At 43.6% G+C, this 24,667-nt stretch overlaps 1 protein-coding gene across 2 annotated transcripts; it reads left to right on the top strand.

The window, feature by feature from the left end:
• The first annotated feature begins 2,386 nt into the window (after positions 1 to 2,386).
• On the top strand, positions 2,387 to 23,679 carry PPM1K (protein phosphatase, Mg2+/Mn2+ dependent 1K). Of its 2 annotated transcripts, none has more exons than XM_054029127.1 (7): positions 2,387 to 3,080; positions 10,142 to 10,660; positions 11,801 to 11,901; positions 20,647 to 20,812; positions 21,348 to 21,492; positions 22,644 to 22,778; positions 23,248 to 23,679. In XM_054029127.1, exons 2-7 carry the CDS (start codon positions 10,221 to 10,223, stop codon positions 23,377 to 23,379), a joined length of 1,119 nt encoding a protein of 372 aa, XP_053885102.1. In that variant the 5' UTR covers positions 2,387 to 3,080; positions 10,142 to 10,220; the 3' UTR covers positions 23,380 to 23,679. The 2 variants fall into 2 exon arrangements, with proteins under 2 accessions (XP_053885102.1, XP_053885103.1); XM_054029128.1 differs by lacking the exon at positions 2,387 to 3,080 and adding an exon at positions 3,105 to 3,375.
• Positions 23,680 to 24,667: the final 988 nt, after the last annotated feature.

Raw genomic sequence — 24,667 nt, 5'->3', positions numbered from 1 at the left:
ATACTGTAGGAATCTTAACCAAATAAAGAAAAATCCCATGTGTTTTGAACACTGAATAAAGCTGATGCTGTCCTTTCTTCATCTTCATAAATGATGCCAGATGATTTCCTTTCCCTTGATTCCTATTGTGCAGGCTCTCTGCTCTGAGCAGACAGGGTAAGGTTAATAGGAGGATTTATTTCAAAAGCTTTTGCAATTAATCTCATGGGATTCTGTGCCTAGTCAAAGATTACATTTTGGTGGCACCATATGACACAACACAAAAGTGACCTTGTGGGATGTGTTACCTGAAGATGAGTCAGCTCTTTCCCTACAACTGACTGCTTTGGAAGAGAAGTGTGCACTGCAGAAAATCCGCCTCTCTTTCCTTCAAATAACCCTGAAGGGGAACATCTGAGAAAACAAGAACTGGTCTTTTTTTAACTAGATGAGACTCTCTTTCTTTAGGGATTTGTTATTTTAATTTATTGCTATATGTGACTTATGATTTTATTTATTCTTTTTATTTATTATTTTTATTACTCTTCTCCAGAAAATGAACACAAAATGGGACAGATTCAACTAGTGCAACTCTATTCTCTTTGGTGGAGTTACACCAGTGATTAATGTGATTCTACTCTTAGGTATAGTAAAATAGGTATACTATTAAGTGGTTTAATTGGGCGAAATTCTTTGCTGGTGTAAAATGCACAAAACGCTGTTGAAGGCAATGGAGCTGCATCCAATAAAAAATCTGGTCTAGCCCACTGACTTCTTATTTCAATTCATTTCAGAAGATGTAGCTCATGGGACAACACATCTAGCCAGGGACAGCTTTCGGCACAGTCTAACTTAGCAGCTGCACAGGTACCATGTTCTAGGGAGGCACATGAGGTGGCCCTGCTTTTGATGATGACAATGAATCCTTCTGCCAGCCCATCCTGAAGTGCTTGTTCCCTTCATGTGCTCCTCTTCTGTTACTCAAGTTCACATTGCACAGACCAGGAGCACAGAGACACATGGGAAGAGTAAATGGCTGCTGGGAAGAGTGTTGCCCATGTGTTGTAATCATTAAGATGTGTGGATGTTGCTGCCATTCTGTGGGGGAAAAATAGCAAGGGAAGTTGCTGGTTGAGAGGACTGAGAGCTATCGGCTAGGATTGCCACTACTGATTCCCTGGAAGGGGTGAAGAGCAGCTGTCTGTTTCCCCATTGGAGGAGAAAAAGGATGTGGTCTTGGATTCCCAAATTTCCTGGGGGAAAGGAGGAACCTGCTGATAGGCTCCTCCCAGAAGAGATTCCCATTGTGGTATGATGAAGCCCCAGTGACAAGCTAAGTCCCCCAAAGAAGACATCAGCTTTATGTGCCTGCCCGGAGGTAAGTGATCAGGGTGACATGACATGAACATTAGAAAGACAAGGTTCCGGCTGCAGAGTCCAGAATGGAAGCCGTGGAACTTGTGTGGAAACCTGGAGCTAAGGGGAGGACCGGGGCATGCTGGGGTCACGCAGAGGAGGAAATGAAATAATGAATCGTTGCCAAGTAGTGACTGAATTTCAAGCATCCCTTTCCCCGTATCTAACGCCACACACCTGATCAGTCCAATGATAGCAGCCCAATATGGGCCAAGGACGCAGAGATGGGAAGTTAGGACAGGCGTAACTTTCACGAAGTGACATTACCCATTTAGTATTTACCAGTGGCTGCTGATACAGAGAGCTTTTAAAGAAATCCCCTGGCCCTGGTGGCCCTGAGATTGGTCTAAGTGCCATAGAAACCAAACTCCCTTACAGAAACATGCAGAATGCCAGGGGAGCCAAGGACCAGCTAAAGAATTTGGGAGCTTGTAAAAGTATTGCCTCCCTGCATAAGAACTGGGTCAGACCAAAGGTCTATCTAGCCTAGTATCCTGTGTTCCAACCATGGCCAATTCCAGGTGCCCCAGAGGGAATGAACCAAACAAGTGATCCATCCCCTGTTGCCCATTCCCAGCTTCTGGCAAACAGAAGCTAGGGACACCATCCCTGCCCCTCCTGGCTAATAGCAGGTCCTGAAAGGATCAGCGAAAAATGCAGCCTTCCAGTATCCCATCATCAACTTTTGGCAGGGAAACATTTGTTTTTCCCCCCCGTCACACATCACACGTGGGGACATGGTGTTGTTGCCGTCAGCAAGATGTATTGGAAACTTTGTGTACCTGATTCTGTCACATTACAGATGAGATTCAAACCAGTCATTTGGGTGACGTGATCCAAGGTCAGAGGTAACTCTGATAACAAATCTTTTTCCAAGAGAGCCCAGAGACAAACAAATAATTTGATTTTGCAAGCAGGGTGAATTATTTATTCTCCACAACAATAAATAACCGAGATGCAAAATATTTCCTGTCTACATCCTGAACTGCTATTTGCACTCTTCTTTGGCTCTCTGCAGCTCAGAGTATGCTGGATGCAGTTTGCCCAGCCAGATCTCTGACTTTTAGCCACTAAGCAAAGGAGAATTTAATCTTCCACTGGTCTCCTCTCGTTTCATAAAGATCCAGGCACATCCCACAGCCTTACACCTAACCCTTCCCACTCCCATTGGGACCAACAGGGGGTGGGGAGAAAATCTGCTCTCCATTACTGTCACTCACTTCATTGCCATGCAGGTTAGGGACTTGGCCTGATTCTCCTCCCCTCCCCCCCCCCGGGTGTAAATCAGGAGTAACTCCATTGAAATGTGGCAGGAACAGGAAGGAATCTCACTGCGGTCAGCGAGAGCAGAATGGGGCCCAGGCACAGGGAGAGGGAAGGGAGCCGAAGGAGGCTCGTTCGGTTTCGCAGGTGCCATTGGCCCTTGCAGAGAGGGGGCGGGAGCATGCCCAGCCCCATCTGTGGAACTATTGGGTAAGGGAGCTGCCAGCGTGACGGGGAGTCAGGTTTCCTCCTTTACTTAGGCAATTGCCGCAAAACATTTCGAGAATTTCTCCCGGACGGCTGCGGAAGGAGGATCAGTCGGTCCGGGTGGCTCGCTGGGAAAAGCCCAGCTTCGTTCGGTGCATTGAAAAGAAAGAGCGAAACAGCTTTTGCACGCTTTTCCTTAAAGCGGGCTCAGCCAGGTAAGAGAGGGGCAGAAATTATCCCCCAATCCTGCCTCTGAACCGCCCAGTTTCTCTAATTTCTCGCTGTCTCTTCCTCTTCGTCCTGCCACGCCTACCCCGCCCATTCTGCCTTGGTTCGGGATGGGCTCTGCTCGTTCGAGCTACGTTTTTGTTGGCTTCGGAGAAAGAAAAAGCGCCTCCGACTGCCATTGCATTAGACTTGCACCTCGAAATGCGGGTGGTAACAGGATCTCTGCCTCTGAGCACGGCATGGATTGCGGGCACTAAATGCATGTAGCTGCATCTCCCCCCGGTCAGTGAGGCAGACCGATCGCGGTCGATCTTTAACTACTTTTTGTCGGCTTAAAAATAAATCGTCGAATTCCCCTCTCCCTCCACCCCGCGCCTTCTCTGTGGCCTGGGGAAACGCTAAATAGCATCTTGTTGCGGCAGGGACTGCGCGTCGCGCACGCCGTGCGGAGTGTCTGGCCCTCGTTTTCTCGGGCGACGCTTTCCCAGCTGTGCCCGCCCTGGTCGGTGCATGGGGGTGTTGGAGGCACCGTGCCGCGGAGGGTTGCTGTTCTGGGAGCCGATCGCTTGGGAGTGCGGGGGATGGGAAAGAAAGGCCGGGTGACGGGTCCATTCATTACCTCGGTGGCTGCGGTCGGACACAAATGGCGCTGCCCTGCAGTACCAGCAGAGAGGCGGCGGCGCGGTGTAAAACCCAGTGGGTTCTAGAACTCGGCCCGGGGAGTTCTAAATTCGGAGGGGAGGGGCGGTTCCTTATATCTCGCCGCTGCTGTGCTGATCCCTGGGGATGGGGAGGCGGAGAAATAGCAGGATGGGGTTCCCGCCTCCCTGCAGCAAGGCAGCTGGGCTGGGGGTGGGTCCGCTCCAATGTGAGCACAGGCCTTGCAGCTGCCAGCTCGTCCCTTGAGAGTCTTGTCGTTGGGGCTTGCGCGTTTGCCATCTTCCAGCGTACAGCGGGTAACCAAAGTAAGCCTCCCCTACTCACAGCCCCCGGCTCTAAAAAAAATCAATCCACTATCCAGCCCCCAGGATCGGATTCCCACCCGCCCTGTTTGTTTATGGTTTGCACTATCAATCACAACTGTCTGTGCCCCCCCCTACCCCCATAGCTATACCATTCTCCAGTCAGTGCAATTGAAGATTTGGAAAACAGTTTTGATAATGGACCAGCCCTAGCATAAAGTCAACTCACCGCCCCTTGGCATTGATGCTGAAATATAAGAAGAATATTTGGCTTAAATCACCATTACCTCTTTGCTGGGGGCTAAGGAGGATGCACTATTGAGTCAGTGAAAGTAGATTGTAAATGCTGGTTTGTAACCTACATAGTTTCTGTGCCAGAAGAACTTGGCTGCTGCCCTGTGTATCTGCCCCTAGATTAGACACTTGGCAAAAGGTCTACTGTAGGAAAGAGTCAAATATCCACATCGTGCAAAAAGGTCTCAGTAAGGGCACCAAAAAGGGGAAATTTGGACATTTAAAAAAAAATAGTTTTTGACTCTTCTGGGTTTGTATTAGTAGGGGAAAGGGAAATGAAACGTGCTTTTCTCTCATTTGTCTCCTTCCTTGCAGATAAGCATGCTGCATTGTAGGAAGAACAGTTATTTTTATTGCTGTAATTCTCATAGCTCTCCAACTTTATAGGATCACTTATGCTGTCTCCCTCGGTAATCACGGTTCTCTTGGAGTGTGGCATAGCCTCACTGTTGACTCATGCAACGGAACATCTCTTTTTTCAGGAGCAGCTCAGTTGTAATCCAGGATCCATTTCTCAGAATTGTAAAAGGATTTAGACTCAGGACGTGCATTTCCACTGTAGCATTTAAATACAAAAAACCCCCACAGCTGTTCAGTCTGAAGGGTATAAAAATATAGATTTGAGTTAATAAAAGGCATTGTTTAAAGAAGGTGTTTCATGTTTCATTTAAGCTACCCTGAGAAACATCAGGTTTAGAAGCACAAGCATCTGAGAATCAAAGTTAGGAACTTGGGTTCCGATAACATAAATCAGCACTTGAAATTCTGGAAAACAGTCTGCCTGGCACTGTAGCAAGCAACTTCTAAAAATACTTGCTTGCTGTGTGCCCTGTTAACCTGTTTAAATGCCTGCAGCAAAAGCAGCTACTTGATTCCAGTCTCAGCAGTGGCAACAGTCTGCCAATAACCTTTTATCCTCTAGATTAATTCCCCAGAAATACAGCTGAAGAGAACATCCTTTTACTAACCTATATGCTGTAGTGGGCCTCTTCTCTATTGTTTTCTTGCCCGTTTTTGTTTCCTTTTTATTCTCTCCCTTCTATTTTCTATTCTAGTCTGTTCTGTTTTGTTCTCTCTTTATTCAGCCTAACCTTTATTGTCACCAGACAAACTGGCTCTTATTGCGAGTCTTACAGGCCATAGCAGCATTCTTGTTTTGTATTATCCCTTTTGTTCTTTCTTATCCATTCCCTTCCCCCTCTTCTTCCTTCCGTCTTGCTTCTCTTCCCACCTCTTTGCTGCCTCTTAGGACTCGTCTACACTTATCGGGGGATCGATGAGCAGCGATCAATGCTAAATCGACTGCAGATTGCTCTCCTGTCGACTCCTGTACTCCACCGGATTGAGAAGAGTAGGGGGAGTCGAAGGGAGAGCGCCGCATAGTGTGGACCAGGTGGTAAGTAGGTCTAAGCTACATCGATTTGAGGTATGCTATTCATGTAACTCAAATTGCGTAGCTTAAATCGAATTTCCCCTGTAATGTAGACAAGGCTTTAGTTTTCTCCTTTCCTCTTTCTGTGGACCCAGTTGACGCCCTGCTGCTCTGTGGGGTGAGAAGAGCCCCACACACCCGAAAGACATGAAAGGAGGCAGAGCTGTGTAAGGGGAGCATGTTGCAATTCCTCAAAGAGGTATTGCATTGAGAACCTCCCTTCCCCCAATTTACTGGAGATCGTGGTGGATTCTTTATCATGGCAATGTTTAAATCAAGATCAGAGGCTTTTCTAAAAGATCTGTTCTAGGAATTATTTTGGGGAAGTTCTATGGCCTGTGTTGTACAAGAGGGCAGGTTGGACTTGGAATCTATGAGTCTATGTTGGGAGCTCAAGCAAGAAGTTCTTTGAGGAACCTTCGTCCTAGACCTTACCAGAGAGGCAAGAGCTCCTCTCTCTACCCCAGTGTTGGGCTGCGCCATCCCTCCCTGCCAGAATAAATGAGGTCCAAATAACCCCCTCCCACTGTAAACCTGAGAGAGAATAAGGGGGAGGAAGAGAACCTGGCAGAGTTTCCCCTACCTTGTTTCACTGGGGACTTGTGGGCTGTCCTCTCTATGAACGGACCATGATCCAGAGGAGTTGGAGCCATTTGCATGCTTCCACACCAGCTCTGGCCTCCTAGCCACCCCTCCTCGCTCACATTGAGTCTCCAGTGGTGCTCTCCTGTCAGGGACACATCAGCTTCCCCAGGGCTGTCCTTAAAGAGGGGGAGGTTGGTTCCCTCACTGCACTGGGGGCTCAGTGGCAAAGATAAGGCCACCCCACTGGCTCTACTAACTACCTATGGAACTCCACAGAGATGGTGGGGGCGCAGTTGTGTCTGCTCCCACTCCTGGTCACTCTCCATCTTCATTTACCAATGTAGAGAGCGCTCCATGGGACCTGTGGGGACAAAGGGGGGGAAGACTGCTGCAATGACAGCTATCCTTCCCCTTTCTCCATAGGATGAGAGAGCTGCATGTGAAGGGTCTTTAGGGCATGACCTAGTTCTCGGTTTGATTGTTCCATGGGGAAGATACCGCTCAAAACTAAGGCTCTGATCCTGCAAACACGTGTGCATCTGCTTAACTTTGAGTATGTGAGTAGTTCCATTGACTAATTGGACTCTTTGTGTGCTTAAACTTAAGCACGGGCATTCTCACTTGGAAGATCAAGGCTGTATGGAGGGCTTAAAAATACTTGTTCTGGTGTAACCAATAGCTTTGTTGAAATGCTCAAAACCACTCTAAAATAATTGCAGATTATTTGTATGTGTGAAATAGGCTAGAAATGTATATTCAAGTTGGTCAATTATTTCTTTCTTTGTAAAAATGTAAAGCTTCTTAAATTAATCTGTGCCTGTTATTTATTGTATAAGCAGGAGGATAAGAAGGTAATAGTCTATGCTCCTTTTTTTTTTTTTTTCTTTTTTCTTTTTTGGTTTAGGAAAATGCAGATTTTTTTCACACGATATTTTATTCCTCCCTTATAAATATTAAATATACAACAATTTCCTTTTGGTTGCTAGTTAGTCTTGATCACTGTTGTGGCTGTTGGCAAACACTCAGAGCAAGGTCACTTATCTTCTTTGTACATATATATTTGTGCAATGGCGTAACCCTTTGGGGACGGCAGACGTATATACAGACATACACTCTCGCCACCACATTTTTTTGGGTAGCAATCTGAAAAATTCCACTATTCCAAGAATAATAGTCATCATGTGAAAAGGGCTTTGTACAGCTAGACCTATTGTGGAATTTTTGTTTGATAGTATGTTCGTAAGATTACATTCGGTAACTACTTTCATAAACCCAAATGTGTACAATTTACCTGATCACTGTAGAGTTCCACTTAAAAAGAGTGGCTACCATCTATAGCAATCCGAGGTGGGCTTTCACTTTAGATACATGAAGAATACCTTATTTTGTCCCACCACCTTGTTTTTGCCCAGCAGTGATGTATTGCCAAACAACCTTGCTGTATTTTTACATACAAACAAACATGTCTTCTAAACAGTGACACTGCAGTCATATGCTGTGGGAGAATAAAGCTTGAGGTCCTGTATCTTTTGTTTATCCCCCCAGTTGTCAGGTTTTTTTATACAAGTCTGGAGGCGGATTAGCTTTTGAGAGATGAATTTGGTGGAAAATGAATGTTAAATGGTTACTTGAGCATTAGAATAGTGCTGCAGTATTCTGAGCTCTAAGTATAGCGAACACTTATGTTCCTCTTGCATCAAATCCACACTTGGAAGTGAATCCCAAAGCCACTCCTGTATTTCAGTTTTGTCAGGCTATACAAAAGGATGTTAACATACTGAAAAGGTGAGTGAAGGTGACAAATGGAAAGTAATAGTCCATCTATGTGACCCAGGATATTACAGAAAGGATGGGATGGTATAGGGTTATATGGAGAGGAATAATAAACTTCAGATATTTGGACATCTGGCTTTAAAATACTGACATATCTATATTCTTTACAATCTCTAATCTAGCTACCCATTGAAATGACAATCTTAACCATTTTTACACTTTAGGCCAAAATCATCCATGATGCAACTCTAAATTGGCTTATTACAAATTACTTCACAGCATGTTTGACTTTCATCACTTACTTATACAAATGGTAAGAGTAAACATTCCTTTCATCAACCAAGAATTGTATTCAAGATAAGCTAAGCACAGCAAGGGAGGTTTCCTGTCCAGCCTTCATTTCTTTGAGCTGTGAACAAGTTTAACGTGCACCACCAGAAAGCACACCGTACAGCTATTGCCAACAAAATGACTGCTTATAGAATTTCCTATGACTGTAGGTTTGGCAAGCAGAGGTTTTTTTAAAATAACTTTGCACATCTCCTTATACAGAAGTATTCCAAATGCTGCAGATAAAAGCGTGATTATACTATACCTATAATTAGTGATATTACAGCACACTGTTGTCAACAGGCCAAATATACAGTATCTGTAATGTAACTCTGTTCCTTGTTCCTTGATTATGTCAAGGCAGCTTGCAGTATTGTTCAATGGAATCTACATGGAGCCTGTCTGTTTTTAATCCCTTTATGTTAACATATAAGTTAAATAAAGTGTTATGGGTAACAGATATATTTTAGCTGTCCAATTTTCATTCATTTTATTATCTCTCAGAATCATCATTAGGGGTATTTTATTTATTATTTTATTTATTCTGAGATAATGACTGTTCTGTTTGATTTGGGAAGTGGTCTGGGCCCCAACAGATATATGAAAACAAGTGGGAACTTTCTTTGTGTTGTTCGAGGAATCTAATTTAAACGTCAAGTAGCACAGAGCTCCAGAGGGGAAAATTATAAAGAGTGTACTTGGGCAAAGTTATCTATGGAAAGAGTGTGTGTGAGTTCATAGAAACACTTTAAAGAGGATTCTTAAATGAATTAATACAAAACAACTGTCGTTCCCAGAAGAAGAGGGAGAGTTATGATTCAATTCATTGATCTGTACTGGAAAATATTGATCAGGCCCTGAAAAAAGTACATGATGCCCAGTTCTGGCAAATTTCATGTGCTGGCAACTAGATAAAAAAGTGGAACTCTGTATATTTTTATTTTGTGTCATTTTAGTCTGATATTCTTTACTTCCCTATAGAGCAACAATGCAAGCTTTTCAGCAGTTGCATGATTAAGGTAATTTATAAAATGCTCACTCATCACGTTACCATGTGAGTTGTGGTGGTTTTCTCTGAGCAACCAAGTAATAAAGTCCTTGCCACTAATGTTCATTTTATTACAGTTGGTGGTCAGCAGCCAAATGATCAGTAGAAATGCATCATCCAGTGCCTTGTTTTGGTCTATTTGCAATACTATATATTTAAACCGGGGCAGCTCTAGCTTTTTTGCTGCATTAAGCACGGCAGGCAGGCTGCCTTTGGCAGCATGCCTGCGGGAGGTCCCGCGGCTTCGGCAGCATGCCTGCGGGAGGTCCGCCAGTCCTGCGGCTTCTGTGTACCCGCCGCCGAATCCGCGGGACCGGCAGACCTCCCGCAGGCATGCCGCTGAAGGCATCCTGACTGCCGCCCTTTCAGGGACCGGCAGAGCGCCCCCCGCGGCTTGCCACCCCAGGCACGCGCTTGGAGTGCTGGTGCCTGGAGCCGCCGCTGATTTAAACCCCACCTGTGGGCTAGTCTGAGTAAGATTATTTCTCCGTGATTCCTGCAGATGGACCTTTCCAGCTGCTTCTGGGCAATGCAATCCACAATTAACAATCTCCGATGGTGAAAATGTTTCTTGGGTGGTATAACTTGAATTTCCCCTTTCTGCATTTCTTGTTTCCTGACCAGTTCTCTCATTGTCCTTGAAGACATTCCGGAAGCTGTATATTGATCTTTCATTCACTGCAAAGCTCTGTGGAATCAAGTTATGTCAACAGCTGCTTTAATTAATTTGGTTAGAAATGGAGGGTATCAAGTGAGAAGGCGAGCGCTGCTGACCTCCCGCCTCTTGGCAGACGACAAACGCTTGACTGCCGTGTGCCAGAGCTCCACCACAGAACGCCGGGCTTCCCGCTTCGATCCAGACGGCAGTGGGCGTCCAGCCACATGGGATGCTTTTGGTATCTGGGACAATCGCATTGATGAGCCCATACTCCTCCCACCCAGCATAAAGTATGGGAAGCCGATTCCCAAAATCAGTCTGGCCAAGGTGGGCTGCGCAAGCCAGATTGGAAAGCGGAAGGAAAATGAGGACCGGTTTGATTACGCTCACCTGACAGATGATGTCCTGTATTTTGCAGTGTATGATGGGCATGGCGGGGCTGCAGCAGCTGATTTCTGTGCTAAGTACATGGAAAAGTACATTCAGTACGTAAGCAAGGGTCTGATGCCTGGCATTTGTTTTATTATTTGCATTACTACTAATGCCTACTAGCTTGGGGCTCCCTTGTCCAAGGCGCTGTACGAATACATACACCTCTACCCCGATATAATGCTGTTCTCAGGAGCCAAAAAATCTTACCGCGTTATAGGTGAAACCGCGTTATATCGAACTTGCTTTGATCCTCCGGAGTGCGCAGCCCCGCCCCCCCAGAGCACTGCTTTACCGCGTTATATTTGAATTCATGTTATATCGGGTCGCGTTATATTGGGGTAGAGGTGTAGTAAGACACAGTCCCTGCCCTGAAGAGCTTACAGTTCAAATGGACAAGACACAGAGAGCAGGAGAAGGTAAATATGATTATCCCTAGTTTAGAGCGAGGGGACTGCAGCAGAGAGAGACAAAGTGAGTTGCCCACCATCACATAGAGTAATTTTGATCATTGAAATATACAACTTGGTGGCACTTCTGTCTCACTGTTCGCCTCTTGTTTCTGGAGTCGAAGGATTCCCTGGTGCCGGAACAGTGTCAGAGATTGGACGCTGCCATGATGAGCAATTCGTTCTTTACCCTTCGGAAGTATAGAAAAGTCAGGTCCTGTGGGCACTCCTAGCAATTAACAGAGGGTAGGTAGTGCTTCCCTCCTCTATTCGCCTCCGTGAAACTTCCCCTGTGCAAAGGGACAACTCAAGGCTTAAGTGGTCTTAGTCCTTACGTGGATCCTCTGCACTGTGGGGCTGGTGGGTAAAATCCCACCCTCCCATCTAGTCAAATCCATTGAATTCACTGGGGAATTGAAGGTGCTCAGCATCGTCCAGGATTGGGCCTGCCAAGAGCATGTGAGAGTTACAGGTTGCAATGTGTACCACTTGCACCACTCCATTTGCATAATTAAAGTGGCTTAAACGAAGGCTGCATACTTTCTATATAAACCAGAATTATGCAACCATTAAAAAGCAACTGCAACCCTGAAGGTCAGGGAAGAATGCTAATGGCTTCCTGTTACCCCAAAAGGATGATATAGCGTGATTCAACTTTTGTAGTGTGAAGACAAGCCTGTGGAAACTGCTGTAGATGGAGAGGTATCTTTGTGGAAGAAGTTGAACCTGTCTTTGTTTTGTTTCCAGAGAATTCCTTTCTCAGGAGAAGAATTTGGAAACCGTGTTGACCAAAGCTTTTCTAGAAATAGACAACGCGTTTGCGAGGCATGCTCACTTATCTGTGGATGGTAGGTAGAACGACTGTAATCTACTTTGCAGCAGTGGGGGAAATGGTTTTAGAAATAGCTGCGATGTTTTTTATTAATAAAATATGTTTGATATTGAAAGCAATTTTATTTAACAAGGATTTGCTTTGAGCATTTCTTGCAAATGAAACAACCGGCGTCAATCACGCTTGAGCACTTTAAAATGAAATGATATGAAAATCCTCTCTGAAATTTATTTGGGGAGTGGATCTGAGGCTGAACTTCTGCCAAACATTCCACTGAGCTTGTATCCTAAAGGGATACTGTCAAGTAGCTTATTTACCAAATGTGCTATATGCTACAATGGTTCATATTTGATATATATTTAAACACTCTATGATGAGAAATTCACTCAGTCACCAATTTAAAAAAAAATGCTGTTAATTCTGTAGATTTTAGAAGAAATAGTGTCTAAGGGTACGTCTACACTTACCGGAGGGTCCGGCGGCAGGCAATCGATGTCCTGGGATCGATCCCGGAAGTGCTCGCCGTCGACGCTGGTACTCCAGCTCGGTGAGAGGAGTACGCGGCATCGACGGGGGAACCTCCCTGCCGTGTCTGGATCCGCGGTAAGTTCGGACTAAGGTACTTCGAATTCAGCTACGTTATTAACGTAGCTGAATTTGCGTACCTTAGTCCGAAGTGGGGGGTTAGTGGGGACCAGGCCTCAATGTTCCCTCTTGGCTATGCTGCTGCAGTTAAGTAACAAACTAGGTTCAGAGAGATTAATATGATAGATGCAACTCTATACAAATAAATAATGTAGCTACGTTTGACAAAGAGAAAGGGACATAGTCAGTAAGGAAAAGTATATCCCAGATCTTCAGCTATGGTCAAGGAGCCTGCTGCATGCCTCAGGTCAACTTGTGTATGAAGGTGGCATTAAGCAATTTTGGTATTCCCCTAACCCTGGGCTGGCTGTGTGATGATACTGTTTATGTTGATTGCCAGTGGCCCAAGGGGCTGTTAGAACATCTGGAGCTTGCAGGAGCACAGGGAAATTGGCCCTGAGAAGTGGGTGTCACCAGAGGGCTGTGTGACAGTGGGGTATTACTCTTGTGGGTTGGCTAAGCCCATTTTACAGCCATGTTGCACTTAGGGTGACCAGACAGCAAGTGTGAAAAATTGGGACAGGGGAGTGGAGGGGTAATAGGAGCCTATATAGGAAAAAGACTCCAAAATTGGGACTGTCCCTATATAATCAGGACATCTGATCACCCTAGTTGCACTGCTGAGCGCATTGACATTAAAAAATGCCAGCACACGCTTTTGGCTTGGATTTAAATATTCCCCTTTGCTGTTTGCAAGCCAAATGTTGCTGTGTTGTCTAGTGTGTGAAAACTGGAAAGTGAAACAGACTGACCCAGTTTTTGTTCAAACTGAAGTACAAAAAGTAAACAGCATGAATGGATAAACAGAGACCCATTTAAAAAACAATGTTAATAAGCTATGGTGGTATTTACTGATTTAAAAGTGATTTTTAACCTGACTGAAGAAGCAATACAAAATAATTGGCATTACCGTTTTAGTAACCTCTGATTATTTGAACCTGATTTTGGGGAGTGAGATGAAGAATTAAGTCGCATATTTTAATTGTGAAGTTAGAGTTTTTACTGAGGGGGTCTGAAATGCAGCAGTAATATTGAGTCTGCCTCACACCCACCTGAATGATCTAAAGTGCTTCCGTAGGAATGGCTTATCTTGAAGGCCCCTTGTTTTATTTGTCAAACTCTGTTCCTAAAAGAGCTTGTTTAGAGTGACCCATTTCAATGGAAGTTTGTGTTCACAGCAGCTCCATGAGGAGAAAGATCGTGTAATGAAAGAAAACATTGGTACTTAAAATATGATTTTGTTATGCTGAAAATAATTACAACATTTAGTACTTGAGCCTTACTGAATTAGCTAAAGAGACTCTCTAATTGACAAGCTGTGCAGTAAGGGTGGGCTTTCAAAATGCTGTCTGGGATTTTACTTCACAATTTTCACCATCTTTAACAGGAGCAGCATGGCTAACCAACCAGGCACTTCTCTGAAAATGCCCCCATTAACTTATTAGGAACCTAATGCTAATGCTGGTAAACTTTGAGAACAGCTAAACAAATGCAGTTCCGAGACACTGGGTAAAATCTTTTCACTAATGCAGCTCAAGAATATATGAAAATTAAGCAGAGGTATGTTAGTTTTCATGAGTAATTTCACAGAATCATTAAAATACAGGGCTGGAGTTTAGCAGGTTATAAACTCCAGGCCCCTGTGCTGAGGCAGAACCAAGTTAATCTAGACCATCTCTGACAGGTGTTTGTCAAACCTGTTCTTAAAAAACCTCCAATAATGGGGATTCCACAACCTCTCTTGGAAGCCGATTCCAGAGCTTTAACCACCCTTATAGTTAGAAGGTTTTTCCTAATATCTAACCTAAATCTCCTTTGCTGCAGATTAAGTCTATTGCTTCTTGTCCTACTCTCAGTGGACATGGAACCCCTCTGTAAAGACAGTCATCAGGAAGTGGTATCCAGATGTGAAAGGGCCTCATTCTGCAGGGTGCTGAGTACCTCCTTTGAGGTATTGATTGCCCTCAAGTTGTTGTAGAAGCTAGTAGGAGCTGAAGGCCCTCAGCACTCTTTGCCAGGTGCTGAGCAGTCCCTGAAATCAGGCCACAAAGGAGTGTAGTAATGGGATGTAAAGACATAGACAGATACCAGTTTATTAATGTAATTAACTGTTTGCATGTGTGGTGTTGAAAACTGTAAATATTTTTGAGACTGTTTTTGTTTGAAACATTAAATAAAATTGAACTGTTTTGCATGTATCCTCATCAGAAACTTAACTCTACACTGTCGGGACAGTTGGTTAGCAAAGCTACAGATTATTTTTGGCTATTCTAGATGTGATAGAGTCAAGAGTGTCACCAAAGTCTCTTGGAAACAATGTTCCTGGAATACTGGCTGCTCAAGACATGTGTGATGGCACCCAAGCCAGGTCTTCATATTTAAATTCTGCCTCATCCTGGGTATTTGAAGACAATAGTTCAATTAAATGTTTCTGATAGGTGACTCCATCTGTTGATTTTTTGGGCTGGTGGTCTGTACTTCTGATTTTTTTTTTTTTTTTTTTTTTTTAAAGTACAGTGGATTTTTAGGATGATGGAGGCCTTGATACTGCTAACACCTACAAACTAGTCAATGGAACTACACACACTTAAAATTATATATATATATATATATATGAATGTTTGCAGGATCTGGGCCTCACTGGGAAAATCTGTCACTAAAACAGTAGATAATCTGGGGAAGATGGAGTTTTTTAAGTTGTTGTTTAAAAAGACGATCTACTTAATTATGGCAGAAATTGAACAGATCTTACAATCTGTGCATTCTTCTAGGAACGTGGTCCTTATTTTTTGAAATCAGTCCTTCCGGTACTAAAATATTTTTAAAAAATAAATATAAAGTAACGCTTACATCAAGTTTCCAATGTAAAAAAAGCTACACATTCAACACTACAGTGCTGTCTCTTCTGTGCAGCACATAGACTGATGGGTTTTATGGGCTCTTTAGGAAACAGGATTTGCCATACTGGACTGTGGTCCATCTAGTCCAGTATCCTGTCTCTGACTGGGGCAGTACCAGATTTTTTCAGAGAAAGGCATAGAAACCTCGCAGTCGGCACATGTAGGATAATCTGCCCTCCGAATTAGGTCTCCCTCTAATCCCTAACAGAGTTTGGCTTAAACCCTGAAGGTTTAATATCTCTTTCAAAAATGTATGCCAGCATTAACTGTTGTAACTGGAGGTTCTTACTATCCACAGATACGTCCAGTCCCTCTTTGCTCTGAACTGAAATTTTAAAGGACAAAATCTTCGCAAGATTCAAAGTGCAATTAATGCAACAATCTCCTTCTCCCACTAATTTCGATCAAGGACCATGTTCCCTACAAGCATGTACAACTTCAAAGTTTGTTACATTTCTGATCTAGATATCTCGAGCATGTATTTCTTAAAATGTTAAAAAGCTGCATTTTTCTCCCCATATCAGTGGCCCAGAGCTGAATAAACACAAACTTTTTGAAGAACTGAAGCAGGACCAGTTACTTTCCTAATGATGGGGCTTTTTTTCTTTTTTCTTCTGGCCTTGTTGCTTTGGGGATAAATCCAGGGTCCTGCAGCTTTCCGTGTCCCCACAGCTCCTCTCTCTGCCTTGCATCCTCCCACCTGGACTATTCCGCTGGCCCTGAAGGGAAGCTCTCCGAGCCCCCAGCTGAGAGACCCTGATTTAGCATGTGAGGGAAGACTCTTCATGATAGATCATTTTCGCACATTCTCAACCTTATAGAGGACTAGTGCTGTACGTTCAAGGTTTCTTGATGAAAACACTGCCACCAACTCTCCTGACTTGGCCTAGGACAGCCATGTAAGGTGCCGCTATTGCTTCAGTTTATTGAAAGCCTAGTCCAATACACATTGAAGACAATAGGAATTTTTCCATTGACTTCAGTGCTCATTGCACACTGGCTATTCATATCTAGAATAGCCATTTTACTGAACAAGGTTGGTTGTTAGTTGATGTATCTGTGTGTGTTGTTTGGGGCACTCTTGAAATCTTACTACGCTGTGCAAATAGTAAAGGTCTTTTTCTATAAAGAGAATAAAATACTGAATCAATTTTTTTTAAAGTTACCATTCAAAAACATGACTATTTTTTAATATGTTAACCTGCAACACTGAGGAAAAGAGAGAGCTGCTGAAATATATATAGTCATCAACCTAAAAAGTTTGAGTCTTGGTAATGGTACTTGGTTATTATCTAATCAAGTTAGAAGACTCTTGATCTAAATAATTTTCTTAAGTTTTTATCCACATTCAGTGTTCAATGGGTCATGACGAGCCATGAATCTATATCCAATGGCTATAAAGCTGTTTATTTTTAGCAGTCAGTTTCTTGAAACCTTTTTGTTTAGAAATGAAGAGTGTAAACAGGTTGATCCATATACTGTATTTGAAATGCTCTTTAGAACGACTATCTTTGCCAAATATGAGCTGGCTGGGCATTTTCCATTGATTTGTTTGATCATCCAATACTGTTACAAAAATACTTGGTGGCTTTTGTTTAGGCTGAAGCTACAACAGAGGTGACACACCGCTGTAGAGAAAGCGTCAGGGAGAAAATCATTGAGAAAAGTGAACCTATTTGAGACCATGTATGTCTTTAGACAAGATTGAGCCATGGTCAGATTGGACATTCTGCATTGTCATAAGACTTACCTAGTCTATCACACCACTTGTGAAAAGCAGAGCAAGCAAACCCAAAGTGAATACTTCCCCTTGCTTTGCAGCTCTTACTCTGTCCTCCCCAGTGTTGCAGGTTTGTTTTGTCTGAACAAAATCCCTGGGTGAATTTCCTATTTGCCTCTGTGTACGTGTTATTTGTGGCAGAGTCTGTACCTGGTCAGCAGCTCTAGAACTGGAGGCCCTGGACACTATATGCTGGGCTTCAGTGGAAAGAGAGATCTGCTTAATTTTGTCCCAGGTGAAGGAGTCCGGCGGTTCCTAGCCTGGACTACTGGAAGGTTCCCACATCCTCTTTGTCACATTAGTTGAGATGACATGCAGTAAAAATTGTCCAGTGAGTGTTAAGAACCTATTGAAAGATCTTAGTTTTATAGTCATATTATTAGGAAACAGTGAAAACTTTTTACTTTATTTTTTTAAACGTTAAAACCAATGTATGTGCTGTTGCAGCATATCTTTAAAGTGCTAACAAATATATTAGAAGCAATAGTAATAAAGCACTAGAAATTTGATACAGTCATAATTCCTAGATTTTGGAACTGTGTTAGTGACCCAAATGAGTCTGAAGCCCCCTTTAATTTAATAAGGGCCTGATTCTTCCTCCCTTACTCACATTGAGTATTGCCTTCATGAGTGGTCTTGCTGAGAGCAGAATCAGGCCCAGCGAAGGGAGCATGAGTGGCACTTATATTTCCAAACAATGATGTTAAGCTTTTGTTTGGTCTATAGGTATTTGTAAGGTGCCTGTCACTATGGTACGTACTACAGTTTTGCCATACATATGTCTGGCTCTTTAATAATATCCCTAGAATTGGTACTGAAGGTTGATTTGACTTTTTTTTTTTTAAATACTCAAGAGTATTTGGGATGTGTGTGTTTGCTGTGCCTTAAAGAGTTGAGGCACATCCCCAAATATTTAAAGAGTCGCAAGAGAATTTGATAACTTATGCAATAATTCTCTTTTATGCCTTCTAGAATATAGCATTTGATACTTGGCATTACAGTTCCAAAAGCAAGGAATGATATCAGAGGCTAGTGGCGGCAACTCATTAGTTTTTAATTTCTAAACAAAATATATTTAGCATGAATTAAAGGTAGTTTTATGTAGGCTTTTCATTTCACTTTGCTTTAACTGTCTGGTTAAAACAGGTATTTTACTGGCTTTGCTAAAATATGATTTCACTGCTAAATTTTAATGGCATATTTCAAGCATGTTTCAAAGTGGGCCTGCAGCACACTAATTTTTGTGTGTCCTTCTAAAGTTGGAAATAAAATGCAGACACTTCATTTAAAAAAATTAAAAGCTACAGCCAGCTTAGTGGCTGGAAAAATCTGGTTTTGCCTCCTGCATCTGGGCCCCAAAATAATCAAAGATCTGATACAAATTACAGTGGAGTTAGTTGAGACGTATAATGATGGATACTTTGTTTGAGGACATAGTTGATAGACTTGTTGAACCAGAAGACTTCAGTGCAGTGATAATACCTGTTTTAATAGTACTGATGGGCTAGTTTAGACTGTTTTATGGATTTGCTTTATTTTTTCATTTGTCAACTCACACTGCTTTCTCTACAACAAGGCTCAATGCATCTTTAAACCTTCCCCACATGAAAAATTCCTCCTAAGCACGTTACAAGTCTAACTATTTCAGAGGTGCTGAGCGCCCACAGTTCCAGTGGATGATGACTGGAGCTGCCAGTGGTCAACGCGTCTGAAACTCATGCTCTGTCAATATGATACGAGCTGACTATGGAATGTGCTGAAATCTGCAACTCTCATGGACCACAGTGAGAGTTAGTAGGTGCTTAGCATTCATCAGGACCAGACCCATAATGCATTAATTAAAGAAATCGGTATGGGCCCTAATGGGGCAACTGGGGATCGCCCTGGCAGGGTGGAATCCCTGAGTCTCACAAAGATGGATTAGCCAGCTCCTTGTGATGGCCCCAGTCAGTCAATCCCCAGATGCACAGTTAGAGTGTGAATAGGTGTGGACAAGACTGAAGTCCATATCCTTTAAGGAAAAGGTGTAGTTGCAGGAAGATCTTTAATTATTATTACTTTCTCATTTGGAAGTATGGAATATAAATGGGGATTTGGATTTCTAGCTTAAACCAACAAAATATCGGCTGTAATTTTTAAAATCTGTTTTTAAAAACTAACAGTTGAAAAGAAAAACCCAGAATATGGCCCGGTCCCAAGCCGGGCTTTCAACTGAATTCACATCTGCTGTAAATTCTAGGCTGCACCTCTTCCTGTCCATGCTTTCCTCTGCAGTAGCTCACCACAGAAGCATGTTAAGCAGCTCTCTTTCTGTCAGAGTTGCATACACTGTGTGCGCTAGCAATAAAGGGGGAACTGCTCTTCTAAAAAAAGGCAAGTAATTCTTTTAGCTTTGGGGATTTACTTCATTGCTAATGAAACAACTGGTTTGTGCTCAAATTGGTGCAGTCACAATTCATATTAACCTACCAAAATGACTTTTCCCAAGGATGTTAAAGCAAATGAGTATTTGAAACCAGAATCCCTAAATATAACTGCATTAGTTAATCCATTCTAATAAAAAAAACACAAAACCCCAGCTCCGAGCATGTTGTTCAACCCACAAGGGATAGAGGAAGGGGGGAAGGCAGTGGAGGACCTGTCTTGCACTCCACTGCACTTTGTTTAGTTAATTTATACCTGTGTAAAATGCCTCCACCAAGGCAATTGGTGGATTGAGATTTAGTAGCATTCCCAGCTGCTTTGCACCAGTATGGATTACTACACAGGGTGCCAGGCAGGGCGGAATCAGGTCTGGAGCACATCTGGTCTCTTGTCAGTGGCCTTTCCAACAAATAGAGTGGCACTGAAGAGCTCAGAAGGGAGTCTTCTCCTACACAGCTAGAAAAATACTGGCTGCAATATTGGCTTCTTGGCAGGGGGAGGGAAATGATCAGATCATAATGACTCTGACAGGGCCTGGGGCTAGGAAGGAGATATAAAATGTCTCTTCTTTCAAAGCATACACCCAACTCTCATTAGCATTGATGAATTACCCACCTGCATCTACAGGAGGAAAGCTCTGCAGTGGGATTTATCCTGACTTGCCCATCTACATTCCAATATCTAAAGCTGAGGTACTGGAATAGAAAATATACTTGCCACAGACCCAAAGAGCAGCCATTTCCCCCTCCCCCACCCCCTCCGACACCTATTTATCACGTTTGCAATCTTTGCATGGAGCCATGTTGCACAGAACACCTTTACCTCCCCCCTCCCATGCATGTTTTTTCCCCCCACTGTCCATTATTTTCATAGCTTTAGTTGAAACTTCAATCTAGTGACTGAGTAATTTAGAGCACACATGTTTTTGACCGTTAAAACCATTGTTCTGTTATAAATGCAGCAACACTGTTGGACAGTCTTAAATCTTCTCTCTTTTATGTGATGTTTGTAGCAACCCTGCTGAACGCTGGGACCACTGCCACAGTGGCCCTGCTGCGAGATGGTATTGAACTGGTTGTGGCCAGTGTTGGGGACAGTCGTGCACTGTTGTGTCGAAAGGGAAAGGCCCTAAAACTCACCATTGATCATACTCCAGAAAGGAAGGACGAGAAGGAAAGGTACAGCTCCGTTATGCTAATAACATCACTTGGGACAGCCTTGTTCAAACTCTTGGCTAATTTTGTTCTGGGTAAAAGGGAATCAAAGTAAATAAATAGGACCAGCTAGTGTAAATCAGTGCAGCTCCTCTGCAGTCAGTGGCACTAGGTAGATTTACTGGGTCTGGGGATCTGGCCCATAGCGCTTTACATCTTGAACTCATCCTCACAACATTCCTCTCTATCTAGAGATGGGTGCAGAACTGAGGCTGGAAGGTTAAGTGACTTGTCCAAGACACAGAGGTAGAGCCAAAATTAGAACTCATGCTTATGTTTCCCGTCCAGTACTCAGTCTCCTAAATCATATCCCCTCCTGGAAGTCCTTCAGAATAGAAGTCTGACTCTGTGAATGTCTCTGGGTTGGGCCTCCATACCTTCCCCATCCCTCTGCATGGTATAATCCAAGCTAAAGACACTGGCAGGAATTTTACACCTTTTATAGTTGGTCTGACCCTTTATTTCATATTTTCCTTCTTCTGTTTTGTGCTTTGGACAGGATAAAGAAATGTGGTGGCTTTATAGCGTGGAACAGTCTGGGGCAGCCCCATGTGAATGGTAGACTTGCAATGACACGGAGTATAGGAGATTTGGACCTTAAAAGCAGTGGAGTAACAGCAGAGCCAGAAACTAAAAGGATTCAGGTAAGAGCGGATTAATAGGGGACATTGAACCTGCGCATTTGGATCCTGCGATGTGCACAGCATGTGTGTCTAGCAGTCAGAATGCCTTTGGGACCTTTAGTCGGACTGTGGGCCAAGTTCTGATCTCATTTATGCTGTAGTCAGTGGGGTCATTCCAGATGGACACTGAACAGCATCTGGCCCCAGTAATAAATGTTGACATGAATAAATGTCGAACTTAAATAGCATGGTTTAATGTGTGTGTGGGGGCGGGGGGAGGGAATAAAACATGACAGCCATCTGTTAACTGTAAATAGTGTTGTGTTTTGTTGAAACTAGTTGTATGCTAAAAGGAAAATGTCACCTCAGCAGTGGGGTTGGCATGTTGATTTTCACAGGTTGGTCCAGAATTTAAATCATTTTAAAAAATAGCAAACGTGTGTATTTTGCACACCTGTTAGGGGGAAATACAGGAGATGTGTAAGTGACACATTTTATTGGGGCTCCACAGTTGTTCAGCATATGAGGAAAAATGAGTTAGCGTCTCAAAATCAATTAAACATGGCTTTCTCGGTTTCTGCCTCCTCCTCCCCCAACCTCCACTTCCCACCCTTCTACCCTCACCTAAATTTAATCTTCTCAGTATCTCCTCCCTCACCTCCAGGTGGTAAGAGTCAGAAGCTGAGGGAGTTATGTTTGAGGTGGACCAATATAGATGGTGTTCTTAGGGCAGTTTCCAGAGTGAGGACAGAGCACACTTCCCTATTAGGAGACCAGACGAGATTATCATAATGGTCCTTTCTTGCCTTAAAAACTGTAATAACTGAGGTTGTTCATTGGTAACTGGGTAATACACTGAGCTGCTGGGCTTTGGGCCTCAATTTATTGAACCCAGGACAGGGTTCTTACCAAGCATTGGAAGCACACTCAAGTGATTTACTCATGATGTTTGGAATATGGCTATCTTGACTGTTTCGTGTGCCAGGGCTTTAAAGCAATGTGGTGACATAGTTAAGAGTTTTGGTGCTGTTGGTATTACCCATGTAGAAAACGGAGGAACATGCAGCAACAACAGGAAAAGTCTGTTGTAACAAAGGAAAAAAAATGTAGAACTGTTCTGCCCTGCAATGATTTATTTATAAGATGATTTATATTGTGCTGTCTAATTACAGTTGCATCATGCAAGCGATAGCTTCCTGGTCCTTACTACAGATGGCATTAACTTCATGGTGAACAGTCAAGAGATATGTGACTTTATTAACCAGTGCCACGATCCCCCTGAAGCAGCCCATGTTGTGACTGAGCAGGTAATGTTTGGCTTTGGGCTGAACTAGTGTTCTGTTGATGATGCAGGGATAATGCAGCTTGGCAGGGAATAGCCTGTGTAATGCTGAATATGCTCAGACTGACAGATCCATTGCAGTGCATAGATGATATTATGGCAGCAAATTGGCACCAGTTGAAATGGGATTGAGTATTCAAGAAATGGGGTTTTTGTTTTTTTCCAAACACAGGCTAAAGTTGGGGGTGACACATGGGGTTCCAGGCATCACCACACCTGGGGGGTGGGAGCCCCTGGCAGAATTGCTTCAATGAATCCGCCAGGAGCGGGGAGGAGACAGGTCCTGGAGACCGAGGCTCTCTGGAGGCCCAGGGTCTCTTGGATCTGTAGGGCTGGATACTCACCTTCCTTTGTAAAACATTTCAGTCTCACAGATAAAGTACTATTTATCATAATGATACTTCTCTCTTCTAATGATTTATTTCTTTTCTCAGGCTATACAATATGGTACTGAAGATAACAGCACTGCTGTCATAGTACCATTTGGAGCATGGGGAAAATACAAAAACTCTGAGGTCAACTTCTCATTCACCCGCAGCTTTGCCTCGAGCGGAAGGTGGGCATGAGGACCTGCTGGAATCAGATTTTCTGTGCAATAACCTGTATGCCGCATGCTACAGGAGAACACATCTTGCCCATTTATTTTTCTCCCACTATTGTACAAAATAGTAAGCTTACTGCTTTCTGGGTAACAAACCCTCATCATGTACATGTCCCATTTTACCATTTTTATTGATATTTTAAGATTTTAGGCAAGTGTTCATTTTACTGACTTTTTTGGTTTCCAATCCCAGAAGATGATGGGTAGTCCTGTGCAGATGGACTAGGTGCAGGGCAGTATTCAATACATGTTTTGTTCTGACTGATTTATCTAGTCCTCTGTGAAAGATTGATACGCTGGATAGACTGAGCCCTGTGCTCCCCTCTGTGCACAAAACACCGGGGAGGGGAGCAAACACGTAATCATGAGGAGACGAAAGATGCCTGTTTTGTCTTCCCCTGTGTCACAGCCACCAAAAAAGTCCCTCTGCGCTTCAAGAGAAGCATGTGAAAAATAGTGGCATGGCTAGAGAGGATTGAGGAAGAGGCTATTCTATGCAGCAAGCTCCTCTGACACAATAGTGTAAGTTTAGCCCAAAAGTCCTGTCTATATTAATGCTGCTAAGCAGAACAATACCTTGACCGCCACGCTCTGCAAGTCAAAGTATGTGTGCAGGCCAGGAGCCTGGCAGCCAAGGCAGATATGCTGCCACTGGGGGCAGAGGGGATTCCCTACAATGGCCTGGAGTTTGTGAGGTCCCTGCTGTCCTATGTCTCTGGCCAATGTGTGATTTGGAGGCCACATTGCAGTCCTCTGTGTAGACCCCTGGCACAATTTCACTGAGAGGAACAGGAAGCTGGTCTACAGGGGTGCAAAAAGCTGCATATTTTTCAAATTAAGAGGCACTGTGAACTTGAATTCCATTTTTTAATGATTTAATTTCTAACTATTCCATTTTCTAGTAGAGCTCCCTGGAAACAGTGCAACAGGAATGTTTTAATTCTTTAAAAAATGAGTAAGGGCTTTTGTGCTCTCCAGAAGCCAGTTTCTAGTTGACTGTGCACAGGATGCCATCAAGTGCACAGAGTAAACTGGAAAAAGGGGAGTGTGTTGGGGCGCAACACTCACTGCTGAACTGGCGCCTCCTCCTGGTTACTCTGGGGATTAGCTCAAGGATGACATCCCCCGTCTGCAGTCTGCACCCCATCACTCTGTCCCACATCTGCTGGCGGTCTCTCCAGGAACTGCCACGTCTCTCCGGCCATGTCACCACCTGTTTTCCCCTTCCGGGAGTCAGTACCTTGCAGTCCATT

The sequence above is a fragment of the Malaclemys terrapin genome, chromosome 5, assembly GCF_027887155.1.
Source record: "Malaclemys terrapin pileata isolate rMalTer1 chromosome 5, rMalTer1.hap1, whole genome shotgun sequence".
Taxonomy (NCBI): Eukaryota; Metazoa; Chordata; order Testudines; family Emydidae; genus Malaclemys; species Malaclemys terrapin.
Note: the sequence above shows the minus strand (reverse complement) of the source record. Positions and strands in the feature narration are given on the sequence as shown.